This window comes from Equus asinus, chromosome 29 (genome assembly GCF_041296235.1).
Source record: "Equus asinus isolate D_3611 breed Donkey chromosome 29, EquAss-T2T_v2, whole genome shotgun sequence".
In the NCBI taxonomy this organism is placed as follows: Eukaryota; Metazoa; Chordata; class Mammalia; order Perissodactyla; family Equidae; genus Equus; species Equus asinus.
Genome location: NC_091818.1, coordinates 39,195,965 through 39,214,431, shown reverse-complemented (window position 1 = coordinate 39,214,431; position 18,467 = coordinate 39,195,965). Strand labels below are relative to the sequence as shown.

At 44.2% G+C, this 18,467-nt stretch overlaps 1 protein-coding gene across 7 annotated transcripts in view; it reads right to left on the bottom strand.

The window, feature by feature from the left end:
• Positions 1-18,467, bottom strand: part of SFMBT2 (Scm like with four mbt domains 2) — a 244,299-nt gene that overhangs the window by 213,815 nt on the left and 12,017 nt on the right. For all 7 annotated transcript variants that reach the window (XM_014841320.3, XM_014841318.3, XM_014841322.3 and 4 more), the window contains exon 2: positions 6,750-6,901. In XM_014841320.3, the coding sequence (XP_014696806.1) occupies positions 6,750-6,849 (100 nt within the window). In that variant the 5' untranslated portion in view covers positions 6,850-6,901. The remainder of the gene's footprint in view (positions 1-6,749; positions 6,902-18,467) is intronic.

Below are 18,467 nucleotides of genomic sequence, written 5' to 3'. Positions count from 1 at the left end.
CATGGCTCTGAAAACCATCACCACCTTTGCTGTGAAGGAAATCAAGCAATGCCCAAAACATTTAAGACTGCACGTGAACATATCACCTGTACAGTCGAAAAGCACCAAGTAACTCATTTTAGAATACAGAGAACGTACATGTCCTAGCTTCAAATGGAAAGCGCTGATAAGCTGTAAACATTACTTTAACCTATTGGAATGGCTATCATAGAGAAAGGACACACAGCAGTAAGGGCTGTCCACGCACATGGATAAGGAAGAGCTTCAAGAGTTCAGATTCTCTTTTCTTGCCATAACGCTCGCTGCAGGTTGGTGTTCAACCCGTGGATCCTCTCTTACCAAGAGCCGATTTCATAGGAGGGTAAGACCACAGCTCCAATTTCTCAGCTTCAACTTTGAGACCATTCCTTGCAGCTCTTCATTCTTCATACAATTCTAATCTAGGCATTTTACCAAAAATTTTGGTTTCCACCAAATTTTAATTCACCCACATTTCTGGTCTCTTCTCTCAAAATAATAGGCTGTGCGTGCTTTCGTGCTCACTCGGGAGTTCATTCAAGTTAACAAGAGAGGAGAGGGCCCACAGAGACTCCTCAGCACGTCAGCAGAACACTGCTTCAGAAAGCTGTTACTCTCTGCAGCCTAAAGAAAAGACTTTCAAAAGCACCCTAAAAGTCACACCTAGAATGGCATTTTTAAAGTCAAAACCGTTATGCCCAGCACTGGTAACTTTAAGTGAGATGGTTTTGGGGGTTTTTTGCTGAGTTCATAATAGTTTCCATTGTTGTGAATTTCAGTTGTACATTATTTCTTGATTGTCACCATACGTGTGCTCCCCCCCAGGCCCCTTCCCCTGGTAACCACGGAGCCGTTCTCTTTGTGTGTGTGTTTGTTTATCCTCCACATGGGAATGAAGTCATACGGTGTTGGTCTTTCTCAGCCTGGCTTATGTTGCTTAACATAATACCCTCCAGCTCCATCCATGTTGTTGCAAATGGGATGATTCTCTTTTTTATGGCTGAGTAGTATTCCATTGTATATATATATATACCACATCTTTATCCAATCATCAGTAGATGGGCACTTGGATTGTTTCCATGTCTTAACTATTGTGAATAATGCTGCCATGAACATAGGGGTGCAGAGATCTGTTTTAATGATAACATCACAAAATTTAGGGTTCCCACAACAAGCCCTTTTCGAATCTGTAACTTCTAGCACATCCTCCAGGCCTATGTGCCCGAGGCAGCTGATTCTCTAAAGACATTTCAAGGAGCAATAGATAAACACACAATGTTTATGAGTGGAGGTCTCATAAACCCGGAGCAAATATTTACAGCCGATTCACAAACCTCTGAAACCCATAAACATTTTATCAAGGAAACTCTGACAACCTGGCTGCTCTGCAAATGAACCAGTTGCAGGCATTTCCCCATGATGTAATGAAAACAGATTATGAAAGGCTACTAAGAAAATTTCACGTTTTAAAAGAAAACAGGCATGTTCATTAGTGGCCGTCCAGTTTTGGAAAACAGAAAGTTGCTTATGTGACCGAAATATTTCATAATAAATAGAAAAAGAAGACCTTCCTGAAAGTTGGAATGCAAGCAACCACATGGTGAAAAATGGAATTAAACAAACAGTTCACACACCTTTTTTTAAGTAATCAAACCTTGGATTGTACAATCTTACAATGTGAAATAAGGTTAACTCTGCAAGGCTACATATTAAAGTCTGTGACCAGTGCCCAATAAAGGAATGGAGACTGAGCAGGTCTAGAAGGAACGAAATCTTACAGAGCACCTTCTGGTGTGCTAGCTGTTTTGTTTTGTTTTTTTTTTTTACCATGAAAAGAGAAAGAAAGATGACATTAACCTTTTGTTACTTAACTGCTGACAGTCAGTTCATACTGTCCCAAGGTTGGGAAAATAGTTCCACAGACACACAGTATGAATGAAACTCAGAAGGACTGGCCATCACCAATCCTAGATGGGAGCTCATGGCCATGGGATTCACCCAGGGAGGGGACAGTGGCCTGGACACAGAGGTCCTCATGGCTGTCTCAATTACCCAGATGGCCAGAGAGATTTTCCAGAAAAAAGAAAACACACAAAAATCACCCAATCTCCGAGGTAGGGGAGGCGACAACTCTTCAAAAGACAGTTTGAAAAACAAGGGAATATGGAGTAAGACGGAACTGGTTCCCAGCATGAGGAGAGAGAGATCTGAATTTTTCTAATAAGAATGCAGAGGTTAAGTCTGCATGCTCCACTTTGGCGGCTGGGGGTTCACCAGTTCAGATCCCAGGTTCAGACCTATGCACCGCTTGGCAAGCCATGCTGTGGCAGGCGTCCCACATATAAAGTAGAGGAAGATGGGCACGGATGTTAGCTCAGGGCCAGTCTTCCTCAGCAAAAAGAGGAGGATTGGCAGCAGATGTTAGCTCAGGGCTAACCTTCCTCAAAAAAAAAAAAAAAGAAGAATGCTGACTCCTTTCCTTCCAGAATAGAAGAGCCTGTGGGACTCCAGTTAATATATCCTAAAGCCAAAAGGAAAAAGAAAAAAGCCTACATTTACAGAATAATTGTTTTCACTTACAGGCTTGCCCAATCTGAATGTGCGATACCACTTTATCTAGACTTCATCAGGAAATTACATTTAGCCGGCCTGGAAAAATAATGTCAAGGAATCTATTTATCACCATTTCAGCACACTGTTTTGCTTGCTTTTATCACGGCGATTGAAGAAGCCTAGAGTTCCAGAAATCCAATTTTGGCCTGCTTCCGTCTTGGTGTGCCCCGTGACAGTGGTGGCCATCCTGTCCACCGGGGAGCCTACTCGAGCTTATCCTGGCATCCCATCCTCAGTGCTCCTGGCAGAAGGAGGAATTTTCTCTTGCACCTATTTCAGTTACAGGACTGGGTGTCAGTCCCTGACCCCAAATATTCTTTAAGCTTTCCTTAGGAAAAGAGGCACAACGGACAACGTAAAAAGCTGTTAATGAGACTGAGAGTCCACTTAAGCTGAAGTCGTCATTTCAGAGGGATGACCTATCTCAATGCCAGGAATTGCAGCCGCTGGGGGTGGGGACCAGGGAGCCCAACCACACAAGATCAACCGGGAGCAACCAGGTTAGACTTCCGTCCCGTGGCCCCATCATTCTGGCAGAGAAGACCTGTAGGCATGTAAGTGCAGCCACTTACCAGGGAGATGCCATCCTGTGTCACATAACACACGGGGAGAGAGGACGGGAGATGACAGAGGAGAGGACCAGAGAGAATGTGAGCTGTCCCTGGGTGCGTAAAGTGTGTGGGTGTGGGGTGTGCAAGGGGTGTGTGTGCACGCACACACATTTATGTATCCAGGGTTTCTTCTCCCTGCACTGAAGGGCAGGACAGCCCAGGGCGTCAGAACCAGCCCTAGAGCCTCAGGACCCCTGGGATGAAGTCCCTGCTGGTACCCAAGAGCCAAGTGACTCTTCATCCATAATATGCGGATAATAAAAGGAGCTCTCCCACCAGTTGTGGAAGGATTCAAGGACCCCACACATGTAACACGCCTAAGAGAGTGCCTGCCACACAGCCTGATCGGAGGATCCCGTACCTGCCGTCCCTGGTTTGCAAGTCTTAGAACCAGCTGAACAATGCCGACTTTGCCATCTCTCACTCATCCCATCCATGAATTTCCTCGGAACCGTTTCCAGGGAAAAGACCGTCAGCACCAACACACCGCCCGGCCCGACGGGTGTCACGGTTCGTCCCAGAACCGAATAGCCCCACAACGGAGGCCAGAAGGGAAGATAATTTACGTACTAACAAGTTCAAAGGGAACTACTTGGGAAAATCAATAAACTCCTTGAAGACTCATACTTGAGGATGTTATTAACACTCTAAATGTTCAAAACTAAACTGGAGTTTCTAGAAGTCAGCCTCCACTCTCTACATAGTTTCAGATCCTGCTGGAAATGTGCTTCCTCTTTAGGAGTCCATCTTTGTGGCACCAGCTCAAAGTCTGCTCACAAGGACATACGGAAATTCCAAGGAGAAAGGACCAATTAGCCATTTAGGGGGAAAAAACATCAGGGCCAATATCTGAAAAATTTAACATAATTTTAGAGCTGTTTAGAACTATTTCTACGAAAGATCATGGCATCCTGGATGATTTGGGCCTCGCATCACACAAGAGCAAGGAAGTAACAGAGTATACACGATGGGCTTTCCTCAAAGCATACCCCAGCCAATTATATACAAAACGTGGTGCTTCAGGGCTAGCCCAGTGGCACAGTGGTTAAGTTCGTGCCCTCCACTTTGGTAGCCCAGGGTTCGCAGGTTCAGATCCCAGGCGTGGACCCACACGCCACTCATCAAGCCATGCTGTGGCAGTATCCTAAATACAAAATAGAGGATGTTAGCATCATCCACAAGGAAATTCACTCCAGACAATTTTCCTGACACATGTGACTATTAAGTTTCAGAATCTACTTCAGCTAGAGAGAGAGACACTGCATCTGTGTGAAAACAATAAGTCAACACGGTTGGCTTTTAAACCATTTTAAAAACATACCGTTGGAAATGATGCAGCAACAGAAATCAGACATGTGTACGACAGAAACACGAAGAAAGCTCAGGGACTCCAAACGTGGAAAAATAACCCCACTTGGCAAACATCAGAAAGGCATATTTATACTTAAATAAAAGTAGAATGATGAGGGTGAACTTTCACTCTGGGACCAGGCTCTCTCAGAAAAAGAATTTCCATATTCCCGCCGGGAGATGGAGGGTTCAGCTCTGCTTTTAGGGTAAGTTTTCTCACTTCTACAATAAAGGAGGGGAAATGAGCTGATTTTGAAACAGAGACTAACATCTTTCAACATATTTAGGCAATTATTTTGAGCTTTTCCAGATTTTTTCCAGATAAGATAATTCCAGACACAGACTTAATCAAATAAATTCAATGACATCAACCCATCTGTGATTCTCTCATTGATTGCTCTCATCAAAACGTGAAGATAAATCTCGTAACTTTTGGACAACGGTCAAATGCCCCACTGAGTTAATGATCAACATTTCTTTACATGAATTCATCACAGCAAAGTGTTTATGAGTCTGAGACCTAAGTTATCCTTATTTAATTAGGAAAGATAAAAAAAATTTTTTTTTAAAGATTGGCACCTGAGCTAACATCTGTTGCCAATCTTTTTATTTTCCTTCTTCTTCCCAAAGCCCCCCAGTACATACTTGTCTATTGTAGTTGCAGGTCCTTCTGGCTCTGCTGTGTGGGACGCTGCCTCAGCACGGCCTGATGAGCAGTGCTAGGTCTGTGCCCAGGATCCGAACCAGCGAAACCGAAGCAGAGCGTGCAAACTTGACCACTCGGCCACGGGGCTGGCCCCTCAAAATTTACCTTTTTAAAAAAACTCTATTGTGTAAGTATTCAGAAAAAGACGCATTTATAAATTCACTGGTTAAATATAAAATTCTAGGGGGCCAGCCCAGTAATGTAGTGGGGTTAAGTTCAGGAGCTCCACTTCAGCAGCCTGGGGTTCTCAGGTTCGGATCCTGGGCAAAGACCTCGCACGGCTCACCAAGCCACACTGTGGCACCACCCCATATAACACAGAGGAAGACTGGCATGGATGCGTTACCTCAGCGACAATCTTCCTCAAGCAAAAAGAGGAAGATTGGCAATAGATGTTAGCTCAGGGCCCATCTTCCTCACAAACAGACAAAAAAAAAAACTATCAAAGACTGGTTTAGATTGGTTTCGTTTTAGATTTCTTAAGGGAGAAACACTTTGCCCCAAATTCCCATGACCTGAATCTCCTTCACATGACACCCTTTTCTAAAAGATGCGCTCAAGGTTTTGGAGGTGGTCTTGAGTAGCAGCATCTAACGCTTGGGCATCCTCTCTCTCTGGGCACAGAGGAGAGAATTCTATTTCCTCGCCTCCCTCACAGCGGCAGAAACACGACACGTGACTGGTTCTGGGCAAGAGGTTCTGAGCAGAAGTGACACCTGTCTCTTCTGAGCTAGAGCAGTGAATTACTGATTCAAGACACTCCAGGGGCCGGCCTGGTGGCGCAGCGGTTAAGTTCACACGTCCCGCTTTGGCGGCCTGGGGTTCACCGGTTCGGATCCCAGGTGCAGACATGGCATCACTTGGCACGCCATGATGTGGCAGGCATCCCACATATAAAGTAGAGGAAGATGGGCACGGATGTTAGCTCAGGGCCAGTCTTCCTCAGCAAAAAGAGGAGGGTTGGCAGCAGATGTTAGCTCAGGGCTAATCTTCCTCAAAAAAAAAAAAAAGGACAGTCCAGCTCTGCCTCCCTCTAAGAACAAACGCCCCCAAAGCCCCATGATGAGTGCCGGCATCGTACGATGGCATGGAAGGACTGGGTGAAGCAGGTTCAGAATCCATCTGAAACAGTGTGAATGATTTATCAACAATTATTGTGCTGAGCCATTGAGATTTTGAGGCAATTCGTCACCTCATCATAACCCAGCCCACACCATATATAGGTATATAGGGAATAGAGAATATTAACTTTGATATCTAGGTAATATTAATTTTAAACCAAACTTGGCATAACTTTCAAGCTGCTCTGTGCTTATAAATATGACAACAGATCCTAGAAACAGGCAAGTATGAGATCTAGAAATGTTGCCCTGTTGTTTCCTGAACATTTATCAGAAAGATATGGCTCCATAAATCAAAAGGCCAAATGGATTTTAGAAACAAAATCATACCTGAATCGAGGTCTCCGTTACCGTTCGCTGAGCTCTGATGTTTCCCCAAGGGGGAAGATGCGGGGTCTGGCATCCTGGACCCTGTCAGACTGCTCTCCATTCCTAAGGAGTAAGGATCCTCTTCGCTTAATTCATTATGCAGGAAAAATTACCTAAGGGCAACCAACAATGAAAAAAAAAATAGAGGACTTTAATTATATTCACTTATTTTTAAGCTCTCCAAAAATATCACCCTCCTATCAGAGTTCCTACCATTTCAGTATAACACGCAGGATGCCATGCAGTGCTGATACCAAAAAGTACCAGGAATAAAGACTAAATGGCACATGTTTACACAAGGTCAACAACGAAGGTCACAGCATAGCAAAACCATCAGTTTCCTAGAGGTCATTATCACCATTAAGAGGGACATATTTTTCACCAAATAGAATCTACGTTTCAACCCCCAATCTACCTCCGTAGCAATGACCAGACGCTCTGCCACTCAGCTGTTCCCCCCTCTCTCCCTCGATGCTGTGGAGCGACAAGCCCTCCCCAGCCCCAGCATCGCCACACACAGGTAAGACGTCTGCTGTGTCCCAAGGGATGTGTTACAAAACCCAGTTAAACGATCAATGTTTGCAAATAATGTGGTCTTTGACTTCTCATATTTTTCCCCTAACAGAATGGCTATTCCACACTTGCATTCTGATATGACTGGTGGAAAAACAGGTCAAAGGACAGCCAGTTCTCGTAGAATCCTACAATTGGTTCGTTTACACCACAGCCCATGACATGTCCAGGTGTGGTTCTCCTGAGGGTCAGCCAGCCACAGCTCTGTGGTCAGACAGAGCCACGCAGGGTTTTCAAAGCTCTCATTCATTCGACATTCGCTTTTATTTCACATGTAGATAAAAGTCTAAATAGGTAAAGGAGCAAGGACAGATGAAGAAAACAAAGGCTGGGGCATCCACACCTATAAAGGGGATATTTTGACACTCACATACTAGAAAAGTTATCTTTTAAGAACCCCGTCCCCTTCTTAAAGCACACACACCCCGTTTGGTTCCCGTTCCCTTCCCGGAAAATATTGTGAGGTTTTGTCAAAATTTGAGGTTCATGAAAGAACGTGTTAATCATTTCTGCAAAGGCAGGAGGAAGCCTGGATATGTCTGTTGCAAGGACTAAGAGAAGAGACTGGAAACGCACCAGGGGCGCAGCACTGGAATTTAATCAGCATGTATTTATCCACCTGCCTATACAAAATGCTCTTCCAGACACCGTGCGGAGGATGCAAAGCTATTTCTCAATCAAAGCACAAAGAAAGAAAACACCTATTTTAGAATAGGAACTATAAAAATATCTAGACTGGATCATTAAACAGTAATTTAGGCATCTTGCTACAAAGATCCATACACGAATAAGCAAATAAAGTGACAGCCAAATACAGAGGGCAATCGCAAACACGTAGGAGATGATCTTTTATTCATTCAACAAACGTTCTCTGAGCACAGGGACTTCTATTTTCTGAAGCACAAATGAGGGCCTACGGTCTGAGGCACAGAAGTCAAGATCCACGATACAAATAATTTAAATCAGGACTATTCTGGAAAATGTGAGAGCCAGCGTCACAAGGCAGGGTACTGGGTACAAATTAGTTCCTTTGGTTTGTTTAAAAATCACATAAAGGATGGGTAAACACCAGGACTAAAGACCGCCTTCCAGGTGCCCATTGTAGCACTATGGGGGGTAAACCAAGGGTCTTCATCTCAGCGTCTAGGAGGTCCCGAGAGAGAGTGGAAGAAAATAGGGTGTGTAAAGTAATGTCTTAAACCTAAATAGAAACTGGGGATTTTTTTTAATAATTAAAAAAAAATGAGGGGCTGGCCCGGTGGTCGAGTGGTTAGGTTCGCGTGCTCTGCTGCAGGCGGCCCAGTGTTTCGTTGGTTCGAATCCTGGGCGCAGACATGGCACTGCTCATCAAACCACGCTGAGGCAGCGTCCCACATGCCACGACTAGAAGGACCCACAACGAAGAATATACAACTATGTACCGGGGGACTTTGGGGACAAAAAGGAAAAAAATAAAACCTTAATAAAAAAAAAAAATGAAGTTATCTCACACCGCTAGTGAATTATTTGAGGAGCTTAGCTTCTGAAAGCTTCGCTGGAACCACCACCAAATACAAGAACCCGTTTTACAGAAACATGGGTTCTAAGAGTACTTAAAACAGAGGACCCTGGCAAACCCTGCATTTTAATATTGAGGCTGGCTAATTTTACTCCAAAAATTATTTTCTCAAAATGATGTCATCATTTTGGACATCAGTTTGCTAAAATAACCCACATGGTGGCGCGCAGAACGGCATTCTCCTAAGAGCGCTCCTTCGCAATTCCCATTACGACATGGACCCACGGATTTGCAGAGAGCCCTGCTTCTGGAGATCTCCTCCCCACGGGCTGCACACAGCCGAGCAGAGGCTGGACTTCACAGCAGGTAGCGGGACTCAGCGGTTCGTCTCCACTGCCATTGGTATACAAGGGACCATCCCTGATGCGAGCTACAGAGAAACCACCTACTGAGGAGCAGGGAAGCCATCCAACCAAACAGCCAACACCCAACCGGCTCCCCCCGAGAGAACGGGGAGCAGTAGATAACTCAGCAAATGAAACACACACCCCGCCCACAATGACAGGAAGTGTGGCCGCGAGTAGAGATCACTCCATCACTTCCACCGCAGTCCAACCCCCGCCGACTCCAGGGGCAACAAGGTGGCCTGGGCAGAGAAGGAGGAAGATGGCAGCACACTGGAAAATGGCCTTCCTGACCACCCTCCAGTGGGTGACCCATCAGGGAAATTACCAAGAACCTGGAGGGGAGAAGGGCCTGCATCCGGAGGGAAAAGATGGGAGGGGAGACACCGGAGCCTGGCAGAGACCCCATCCTAACGGAGGGAAGCACCCAGAAATCAAAACAACTTGTAAATTAAGTCGGATGTTAGTGGGTGTTAAGTGCTACAGGAAAGAAGAGACAGGTGAGGGAGGGAGGGCGACGATAACGGGGCGATGGCCAGGCAAGGCTGACAAAGGGATAGCTGAACATAGACTTGAGGCCGTGATGGCGAGGCAGGGTGGACCCCAGCCCCACGAAAAGAGAATGTTTGCCCAGTAAGGACCCGAACCTACATTTCCCACTGCAGGCACAGTGGACGCTGCAGGATTTCATTCCAGGAAGTGACATGATCAGATTTGTTCTCGAAAAATCACTCCGGGACCCATATACCAGACAGATGCACAGACAGAGGCAAGACTGAATGGAAAGAGGCGAGTTAGAAGAACGCGCAGAGGCAGGTCTGAACCGAGAAGGAGAGCAGAGAGGGAGGAAACGAGGTCACCAGGCATCTGAAGGTGGAATTCACAGAAAACGTGGACAGTGAGCATCTCCCAATATTAACAAAACACAGTCTTTGCACAGCACGCGGTCAGGTTCCCGGAATAAACTACTTCACTTTCGGCAGCTAGCTCTCAGCAACGAAGGGAACCTACACAGCGCCGATGGAAACAGATAATTTGGGGAGAAAATGTATTTCATTTGAGAAGGCCAAACCGTTCCACAGAAATTTACTTTCAATGGAGTTTGGGGGGCAAATCTTACTGGTGACAATAGATCCATAAGCTTTGCAAAATAAAAACAGGATTTTAAAACGCAAACCCTTTTCCTGACTATAACATCCTAACCCCAAAAGAGGCTACTTTTAAAAGGAAGCCTATTTCCTTTTGATTCTTAAAATACACACAAGTTCAAGGCCAAAAGTAAAAGTGTCTATTCATGGAAGCAGCACTTTTTCAAAGACATGAGAAGAAGGCTCAGAAGACCGGGTTTTTAAAGGGCAACTTCCTGTTTTTTACAACATACTTTGCGACCTTGTGTAAAGTTAATCCTACTATAATCGGCTCCTCTTGTCTCCACAGTTGATGAACAACAGATTTATAGGACTAGAACTTCTTAGAAAGGTTGTCTCAGCCCAATGACAAAATCAGTGAACCTGGAGAGTGAGGGGTCGCAAGGCCTCCGTCTAGCTGTGTGACTTACACAAATTACTTAACCTCTCTGTTCCTCAAACTTCTCATGAGTTAAATAAGAAGGTTGGATGAGATGCAATCAATGGCCCTTTTCAAATCCAAAATTCTGTGAATCTACCAGGGCTTTTTCAGTATTAAGTGTGTATTTTCTGCATTCAGATTACCCATTTATCTGAACCAAATTTAATACAAAAAGCATCTTCTTCTCTCAACTGTATCCTGCGTCCTGCCTCCTCCTATCATCTGGGGAGTATTCAAAGAAAAAACTATTTTAGCAATAAGCTAAGCAAGGCCTTGTTAGGAAGGAAATGGGTGTGGAAGAACACTCATTAGGTATTATTCTAAGACTAAAAAGAAATTATTGGGGGCTTATTATCTATTCTGAATTCTCTCTAGACCATCAAGGTCCAACAGAAATTTCTATACCTTCAAGGTCCAACACAGTAACACACGTGGCTACTGAGCCTGTGAAATGTAGCTAGTGTGATTGAGGATCTCAACTTTAACTTTAATTAATTTTAATTTAAAAGCCATACCTGGCTGGCAGCTGCCATATCAGACAGCACAGCTAGAACACCACATAGGTAAGCCAGAGTTTATGGTATTTGAGCTTGGAGCGTGTCCTAAATAACCATCAATTCTTGGCTCTCTAAAAAGTTTTAATTTAATCGCAGCAAGCTAGTTAAAAGAGAACACAGGGATTTTAAAACCTAAGAAACTCCAGAAGGAGACGTAACAGTTTCCCCATAATATTCTCCAAATATTTCATAGCAATTAAATTTCCCCCATAATGTTCCACAAATCTTTCACAGCAAACTTCCCAGTGTAGCAGGTTTTTATTGAATGTGCTGCATTTCTGCATCAATACAATTTCAAAAGAGAAGCAATCTTACATACCCGGTTATGTGCGTCATGCTAAGATTTTCATTTATCTATAAACTTACAATCATTCCACCTCAAAAATGTAATCAGGCACAAAATTTTCCTGTAAAGGGGAAAAAAAAGTCCATGAACGTTCATAAATCAGTCAAGTATCAATGGCTTATATGATACTTATTAAAGGGGAAAAAGTTGGCTAAAGTTTTTACGACTCTTCAGTGATCCGATTCTACCCATTTGCCTCTAACAGACACTATAAAAAAAGAAATCTGGGCGTGGAAAATAGGACATCGACCTAAATGCACCAAATCAGTCGTTTTTAATAGAACTCACGGGTAACAATATAAATACCAAAAAGAAAGCCACCTGAATGGGTGGCAGAGGAAAACCTCACATTATTCCCTAAGGACAAGTGACAAGGCTTTGTCCACCCGGGTGGCTGCAAGGTTTATTTATTTTAGCGAATGACCTGTCACCCTTTCCCTTTTTCGACAACGTTTACTTTCGTCCTTCTGGTAAAAGGTATACACACTGTCTTGTAGAAATCTGGGAAAATAAAATTATAAAGGAATAAATTAAAGTTAAAACCACTCATAATCCCAACACCCAAGGATCATCTCTTTTCTATTTCTAGTACCTCCTCTTGATAGCTTCTCTGCAGGTTGCTTTTTTTGAGTTCATCTAGAATTTAGAATTGTGATTCACTTTTCATTTAAGATTCCACAGAAAGCATCTCCCCACGTCATGAAAATTTCTTTGGAAACGTGACTTGAAACGGTTGTATAACTTTTATTAGAATAGGAATAAGGTCATGTATTTGCCACGCCCCTACTGCAGACCATGAAGTATTTTCTTTATTTTTCGCCATTATAAACAGCGTGGTGGCGATCACATTCAGCCGTAAATTTCACTGCATCTCTGATGTTTCCTTCCCGGGTAATCCTAGAAGATAGAGCGTGGGGCCAAGTGTAGGAACACGTTTGAGCCTCAGCTGACCAACTGCTAACATGCTGTCCAGCCTGCCGTCCTTGCCCTGTGACCAGCGGTGGGAGGGAGAATATGTCTAAATGCAATCTCCTCCTTGGCCATAAAGAGGGTTTCCCTTCACCTTTTTCAATTTGATATTCAAAAAATACCAGTCTCCAGCCACTGTAATTTATAACCGGCATGTGGTCCCTCTGTTCACATCCTTCCCACATTTTAACTCTGTTGGTATTTTGCATGGATTTTTAAGAGCTCTACCTTTTTTTTTTTTTTGCAGGAGAAGATGTGCTCTAAGCTAACATCTGTTGCCAATTTTCCTCCTTTTTCTTCCTTCTTTCCTCACAAAGCCCCAGTACATAGTTGTGTATAGTTCTAAGTTCTGGTTCTTCTATGTGACCCACCCCCACAGCATAGCTCCTGATAGCCGAGAACTGAACTGGGGCCACCGAAGTGGAGCACACTGACCTTTAACCGCTAGGCCATCAGGGCTGCTCAAGCTGAACACATTTTATCTTGCAAAACTTATGCAAATATTTTCCCCATTTTTCCCTGTAGAGGTCCCTTCTGATCTACAGACGGAATGTTAGCTTTTTTTTTTACTTAGTCAAATCTATCAATTCATTTTCTCTCTTCCAAAAATCGTATTCCTAAAACGTCCTCCTCCACCTAAGAAACCAGAAGTCTAACTTCTCTGGGGTTTCAAGTTTTACACTGAACTTTTTAACACATGGGGAATTTATGCTCATGTACTTGCTGAGCTGCAGCTCTGAGCTGACGACCGCAGCCTCTCCCCCCAGTCAACAGTCCACTGGGACCCCACTGGGGTTTTATATCCTGTCTTTACCATACGTCAAATTCCTACACATACAAGGCTATGTGCACCCAACTTTCCTACAATTAGGAGAAAAGTCAGCGGAATTGGAACTATGACTCCCATTCATATATCCCTCTTGGTCCAGCAACCATTAAACTTGGGGTCATTCAAGGTAGGTTTATAAGGGAATGGCAATGATTTTGCCTGGCTTGGGATCCCAGCTTCTTAAGACATGACCACCACAAGGCATTCTACTGTGAGCAGAATCTATCTGAAAGTGCGCATAGGCAGAAGTTACTGTGCATTAGACTGTCAACCGTCTCTCCTCCACCCCGATATCCGTTTTCCCCTTTGGCTCCATGAGGAGCAACTGGCTAGCCAGAATATACTCTGCTCAGCTCCCCTTGTCATTGGACGTGGTCATGTTACTGCGTTCTGGCCAGTGGAAGGTTTGCAAAGTGAATGTGTTCAACTACAAGGTCACACCCCATAGTAGAAGGGACATGGCCCTTTGCCACTCATCCCCAAAGCCACCCAGGATCACACAGATGAAGGCCCCACGAATACTGAAGCTCAGGTCTGCTGTCAGCTCTAACTTTGGGTCCCCCTGATACACAGCCAACCCCAAATCCCAACACACACCCCCTAGGGAAACGGTGCTCTTTTTTAATAAGCTCGTAATTACAAGGCTTAGCCTGTTATTGCTGAACTCAGGATGTGCTCTAAGTTTTATCCACAGACTATCAATAATGCAAAATCAGTTCGTTTCCCACCCCCAAAAAATCACAGTTCACACTAATGCGGACCAAGGTGCTTAAACCTCGAGGAGAATGAAGTCTGGAGGGAAATGAAAGAGGACTCAGTGCCGTGGGGAGTCCCGGCTGACCTAACCCTAAAGGGGCGAGGGGTCGGCATTACCTCTAACACCATCAACTATTCAGTGGTTCCCAGAATGTAAGGTCCAGCAGAACCACCCGCAAGGCTTGTCAAAACGCAGGTGCTGGGCCCCACCCCAAGAGTCTCTGATTCCGCAGATCCAGGGAGTGCCTCATTATCTGCATGTCTAACAAGCTCCCAGGGGATGCTGATTCGGCTGGTCCAGGACTACACTCAGAGAACCACTGCTTCACAAAAAGGAGATTTTTGTCTGGGTTGATCTCTATCACAGGAATAACCAGAAAACACAGTATTTCTGCAAAGTCATTTAAATGTGGGGAGAGGAGGTTGTTTTTTCTAGAAATACTTTTGCATTAAATAGTGTGCAATAAATAGTTCTGCATTATAAATAGTTTTCCTTACGGAACGCCAATTATCTCAATTCCACGCTTTACGGAGTGAAGCTTTGCCAAACCATCTGCCCAAAGTCAGGCCAGCTTGTTCTCCACAAAAGTTCAACAAGATTTACAGTGTCAAGAATTCATCACGTTGATCATTCATAGTGGAGCCATTCTCTTCATCAATCTAGGTATCTGGACAAATTATTTGTTCCAGGCCTCAGTTTTCTCAAATACCAAGAGAAGAACAAGAACGGATTTCAGCATCTCCACGAGCTCTTCTCATTAGGCCCCTCGTTCCGAGCAGATGATTATTTTCCCAGCTTTATTGAGATATTGATGATTTTTTATATTAGTTACGTTTGTAGATAATTTTAAAAGCCAGATAGTCTATAAGGCTTGTGTGTGTGTATCCCAAAAGACAGCAGCCACCTGCCCTTCTCCCCACTCATTTCCTGCTCCCTGGGATGATCACTTTCAACTCCTTTAGCTGACTGTCTTGGCATCCTGCTCCCTATCTCAGAATAACATCTTACTTCCTAATTTTTCGGTTTCGGTCATTATCAGGTAGCCACATGACCACCTCTCCCTCCCCTCTCTGCCCCACACCCCGGTCCTCCTAATAGATAGGATGCCACTATTATGGCCCGACGGAGACGGCACAGCGGAACCACGCAGGATGCAAGGATGGCTTTTCTCTTTCTTACACGACTTTTCCCAGGAGTTAATATCCATCTTGTTTTTTCCACATCCTTGGTTTCCTACAAACTTATCACTCATTTGAGTACAACTTTTCCATTAACTATCTAAATCTCTGCTGAATAAACTGAGATATACAGGTGTTGTATTAGTTTCTTCTGTTCTACTCTAACCTAGACGAACTCTATGCCTTGGAGCAGAAGTCAACCTGAGACCCTGCTTCCTTCTGTCTTATAAGATCGCCTCTTCTCTGCATCCCAGGTCTTTCTCACTCTTAGTTTCCTCCCTCCTTTTGATGGAGCACTTTCACCAACAGGTTCCTAAGAAAGGACTTAGGTGGAAAATGTAAGCTTTGCATGGTTGAAAATGTCTTTAACCAATTCTCACATTTTAACCAGTACTTCAGGTGGGTAAAAAAGTTCTAAGCTGGGAAAACATCCTCTCTCAGAAATTTGAGTGTTTCCCTCCATTGTCTTCCAGCTTCCATTGTTGAGAAGTCTGATACCAGCCTAATTACCGGAACCTTTGATGTTCTGAAATTCCACCATGACGTGCCTAATATAGCAATCTACTATGGCTTCGGGCCCTGAGACTGAAGGTTGAAATTCTTTCACGATGGAAAACTCTTCTTCAGTCCTAGGATATTTTCTTGAATTACTGCTCATTTCCTCATCGCTGTTTTCTCTGTTCTTTCATTCTAACATTCATTCAAATGTTGGACCTCTTTAATCTCAACTTTCCCTTTTAAGACTTTTCTTCTCTCTTTCCTAAGAGTAGTTATTTTTCTCTCTTTGTTAGTTTTGGTCTCCACTTTTTAGATGAGCTGCCTTCCTCAGAAGTCTGATAATACTTTGTGGTTTTTCACATTTAAGAGTGGGGAAGTTAGGGGCTGGCCCAGCGGCATAGTAGTCAGGTTCGGGCTCCACTTTGGCAGCCCAAGGTTCGCAGGTTCAGATCCTGTGCGCAGAGCTCTACACCACTCATCAAGCCATGCTGTGGCAGCATCCCACATACAAGAATTTAAGGACCTCCAACTAGGATCTACAACTCTGTGCTGGGGCTTTGAGGAGGGGCAAAAAAAAGGGAGATTGGCAACAGACGTTAGCTCGGGGCCAATCTTCTTTAAAAAAAAAACAAAAAAAAGAGTGGGGAAGTTAAAAGGCTGACTGGTGTCTCTGAGCACGCGGGTGGAGATTGATGATCTTGAGAATCACTGTCTGGAGACCTGCTGACTCATCCCGAGGAAACCCCAATGCGAGTGTCTTTAAGCCTCTTAGTTAGTCAAATTACACAGAAAAGGGTTCTCCCAGATTCCAATATATAAGGGCAAGGGGTTTCCTCCTCCTGTTGCTGGTTTAGAATGGAGCATCCCGAAAGACAGTTTCTAGCCTGCGAGTGCAGACTCTAAGAAAGAAGATCTCTCTCTTAGATCCAAAGCAATAAAGACGCGTCGAGCTCCAACTTGCGATTTCCAGTTACGAGAGTCAACAGATTTTCTTCCTTCCATGAGCTAGTGCTGACTAATATACCACTTTTCACCTTGACTTGTTCATTAGACACGATAAATGTTAAAGCACCACAGTGCAACTAGAGTTTGAAACTGAAATTATCCAAACTCAGGTGAAACAGCAAAACCTTACATTGTCATAACAAAGCTACCTTAGCATTAGCGATCATTCTCATCTCCATCCATCGAAAGGCAGGCCTCAAAGGCTGACTCCTCAGAGGGCTCCCTCTACTAAGCTTTAGTATAATAGTGATAAAAGAAACGGTGCCTTTCTTTTCAAGTTGCCCAATTATCCAGACCTTTCAAACTGATCTGTCTTAAAGTACTTCAAGAAACTCGCAATTTTACTGACTAATAACATACTCACAATTTCAAGCTTGCCACTCCTGACACGGGAGAAGGTTTGCTGTTGTCTGTTTTTTCACGACTCAGAAAAGAGAAGATTCTTGAGGCAGAAAATCAAACGCGAAGGTCTAAACCAAAAGCTTATGAAATTCCAGACGCTCTCGCTGCCCTTGGAAATCTAGCATGTCTAAATCACAGAGAGAACGGCCTCATGTCACACTCGAGGAATTGCAAGATGCGCACAGGACGACAAATCTAAGCTAAGATCTTTCAAAATATTTCAATCAAAATGGAAAATCTCAGAGGCTGGCCGAGTGGCATAGTGGTTAAGTTCACACACTCTGTTCCGGCGGCCTGGAGTTCACAGGTTTGGATCCCGGGTGCAGACCTACACACTGCTCACCAAGCCACGCTCTGGTGGTATCCCACACACAAAACAGAGGAAGACTGGCACAGATGTTCGCTCAGGGCCAATCTTCCTTACCAAAAAAAAAAAAAGCAAAGAAAACAAAATCCCTGAAGATTTTGAAGGCTACAACACCAAAACACCAAATTTTTGACCATGAGCTGATCTCTGAAAACCACTGCCTCCATGTTCCTAAGAAGCAACAGGCCAATAACAGCCTCACATCACAAGAGTATCTGCAAGAACCATATTTGTAAATGGCTTTGAAGATGAAAAGCAGTGCTAAGCGCCAGGCGTTATGATCAACAAGAGCCTAGTCACCTGTCACCCAGATGGCTCTGCTAATAATGCCTGACTAAGCCAGGCTCCTTACAGCTCTCACCAGGCAACCCCCAGCCTTTCTAAGAAGAGACGGGCCAGGGTCGATTCCATCATCAAGTGGGCCGAACCGAATCGATTCTTGGGGACAGAAGGTTTGTGGAATTTTGCCATCGACCATATGCTCCAATTTACCTGAATTAGGACAGCAATTTACTGGTCACTTTTTAACCCGGCTTTATGGGTTTTCAGTCTAAATAGATGGCAATCTGACACAAATTGCTGCCCCAGCCTAAGAAATGCTAATTTTCTGCCATCAGATTCATACCTCGATACTAGGAAATAAGATATGTTGGAGATAAGAGGACGTTGAGGAGTAAATACAAGGGCTGGCAGCAGCCTACTGTTCCCACAACAACACACTGTGTCT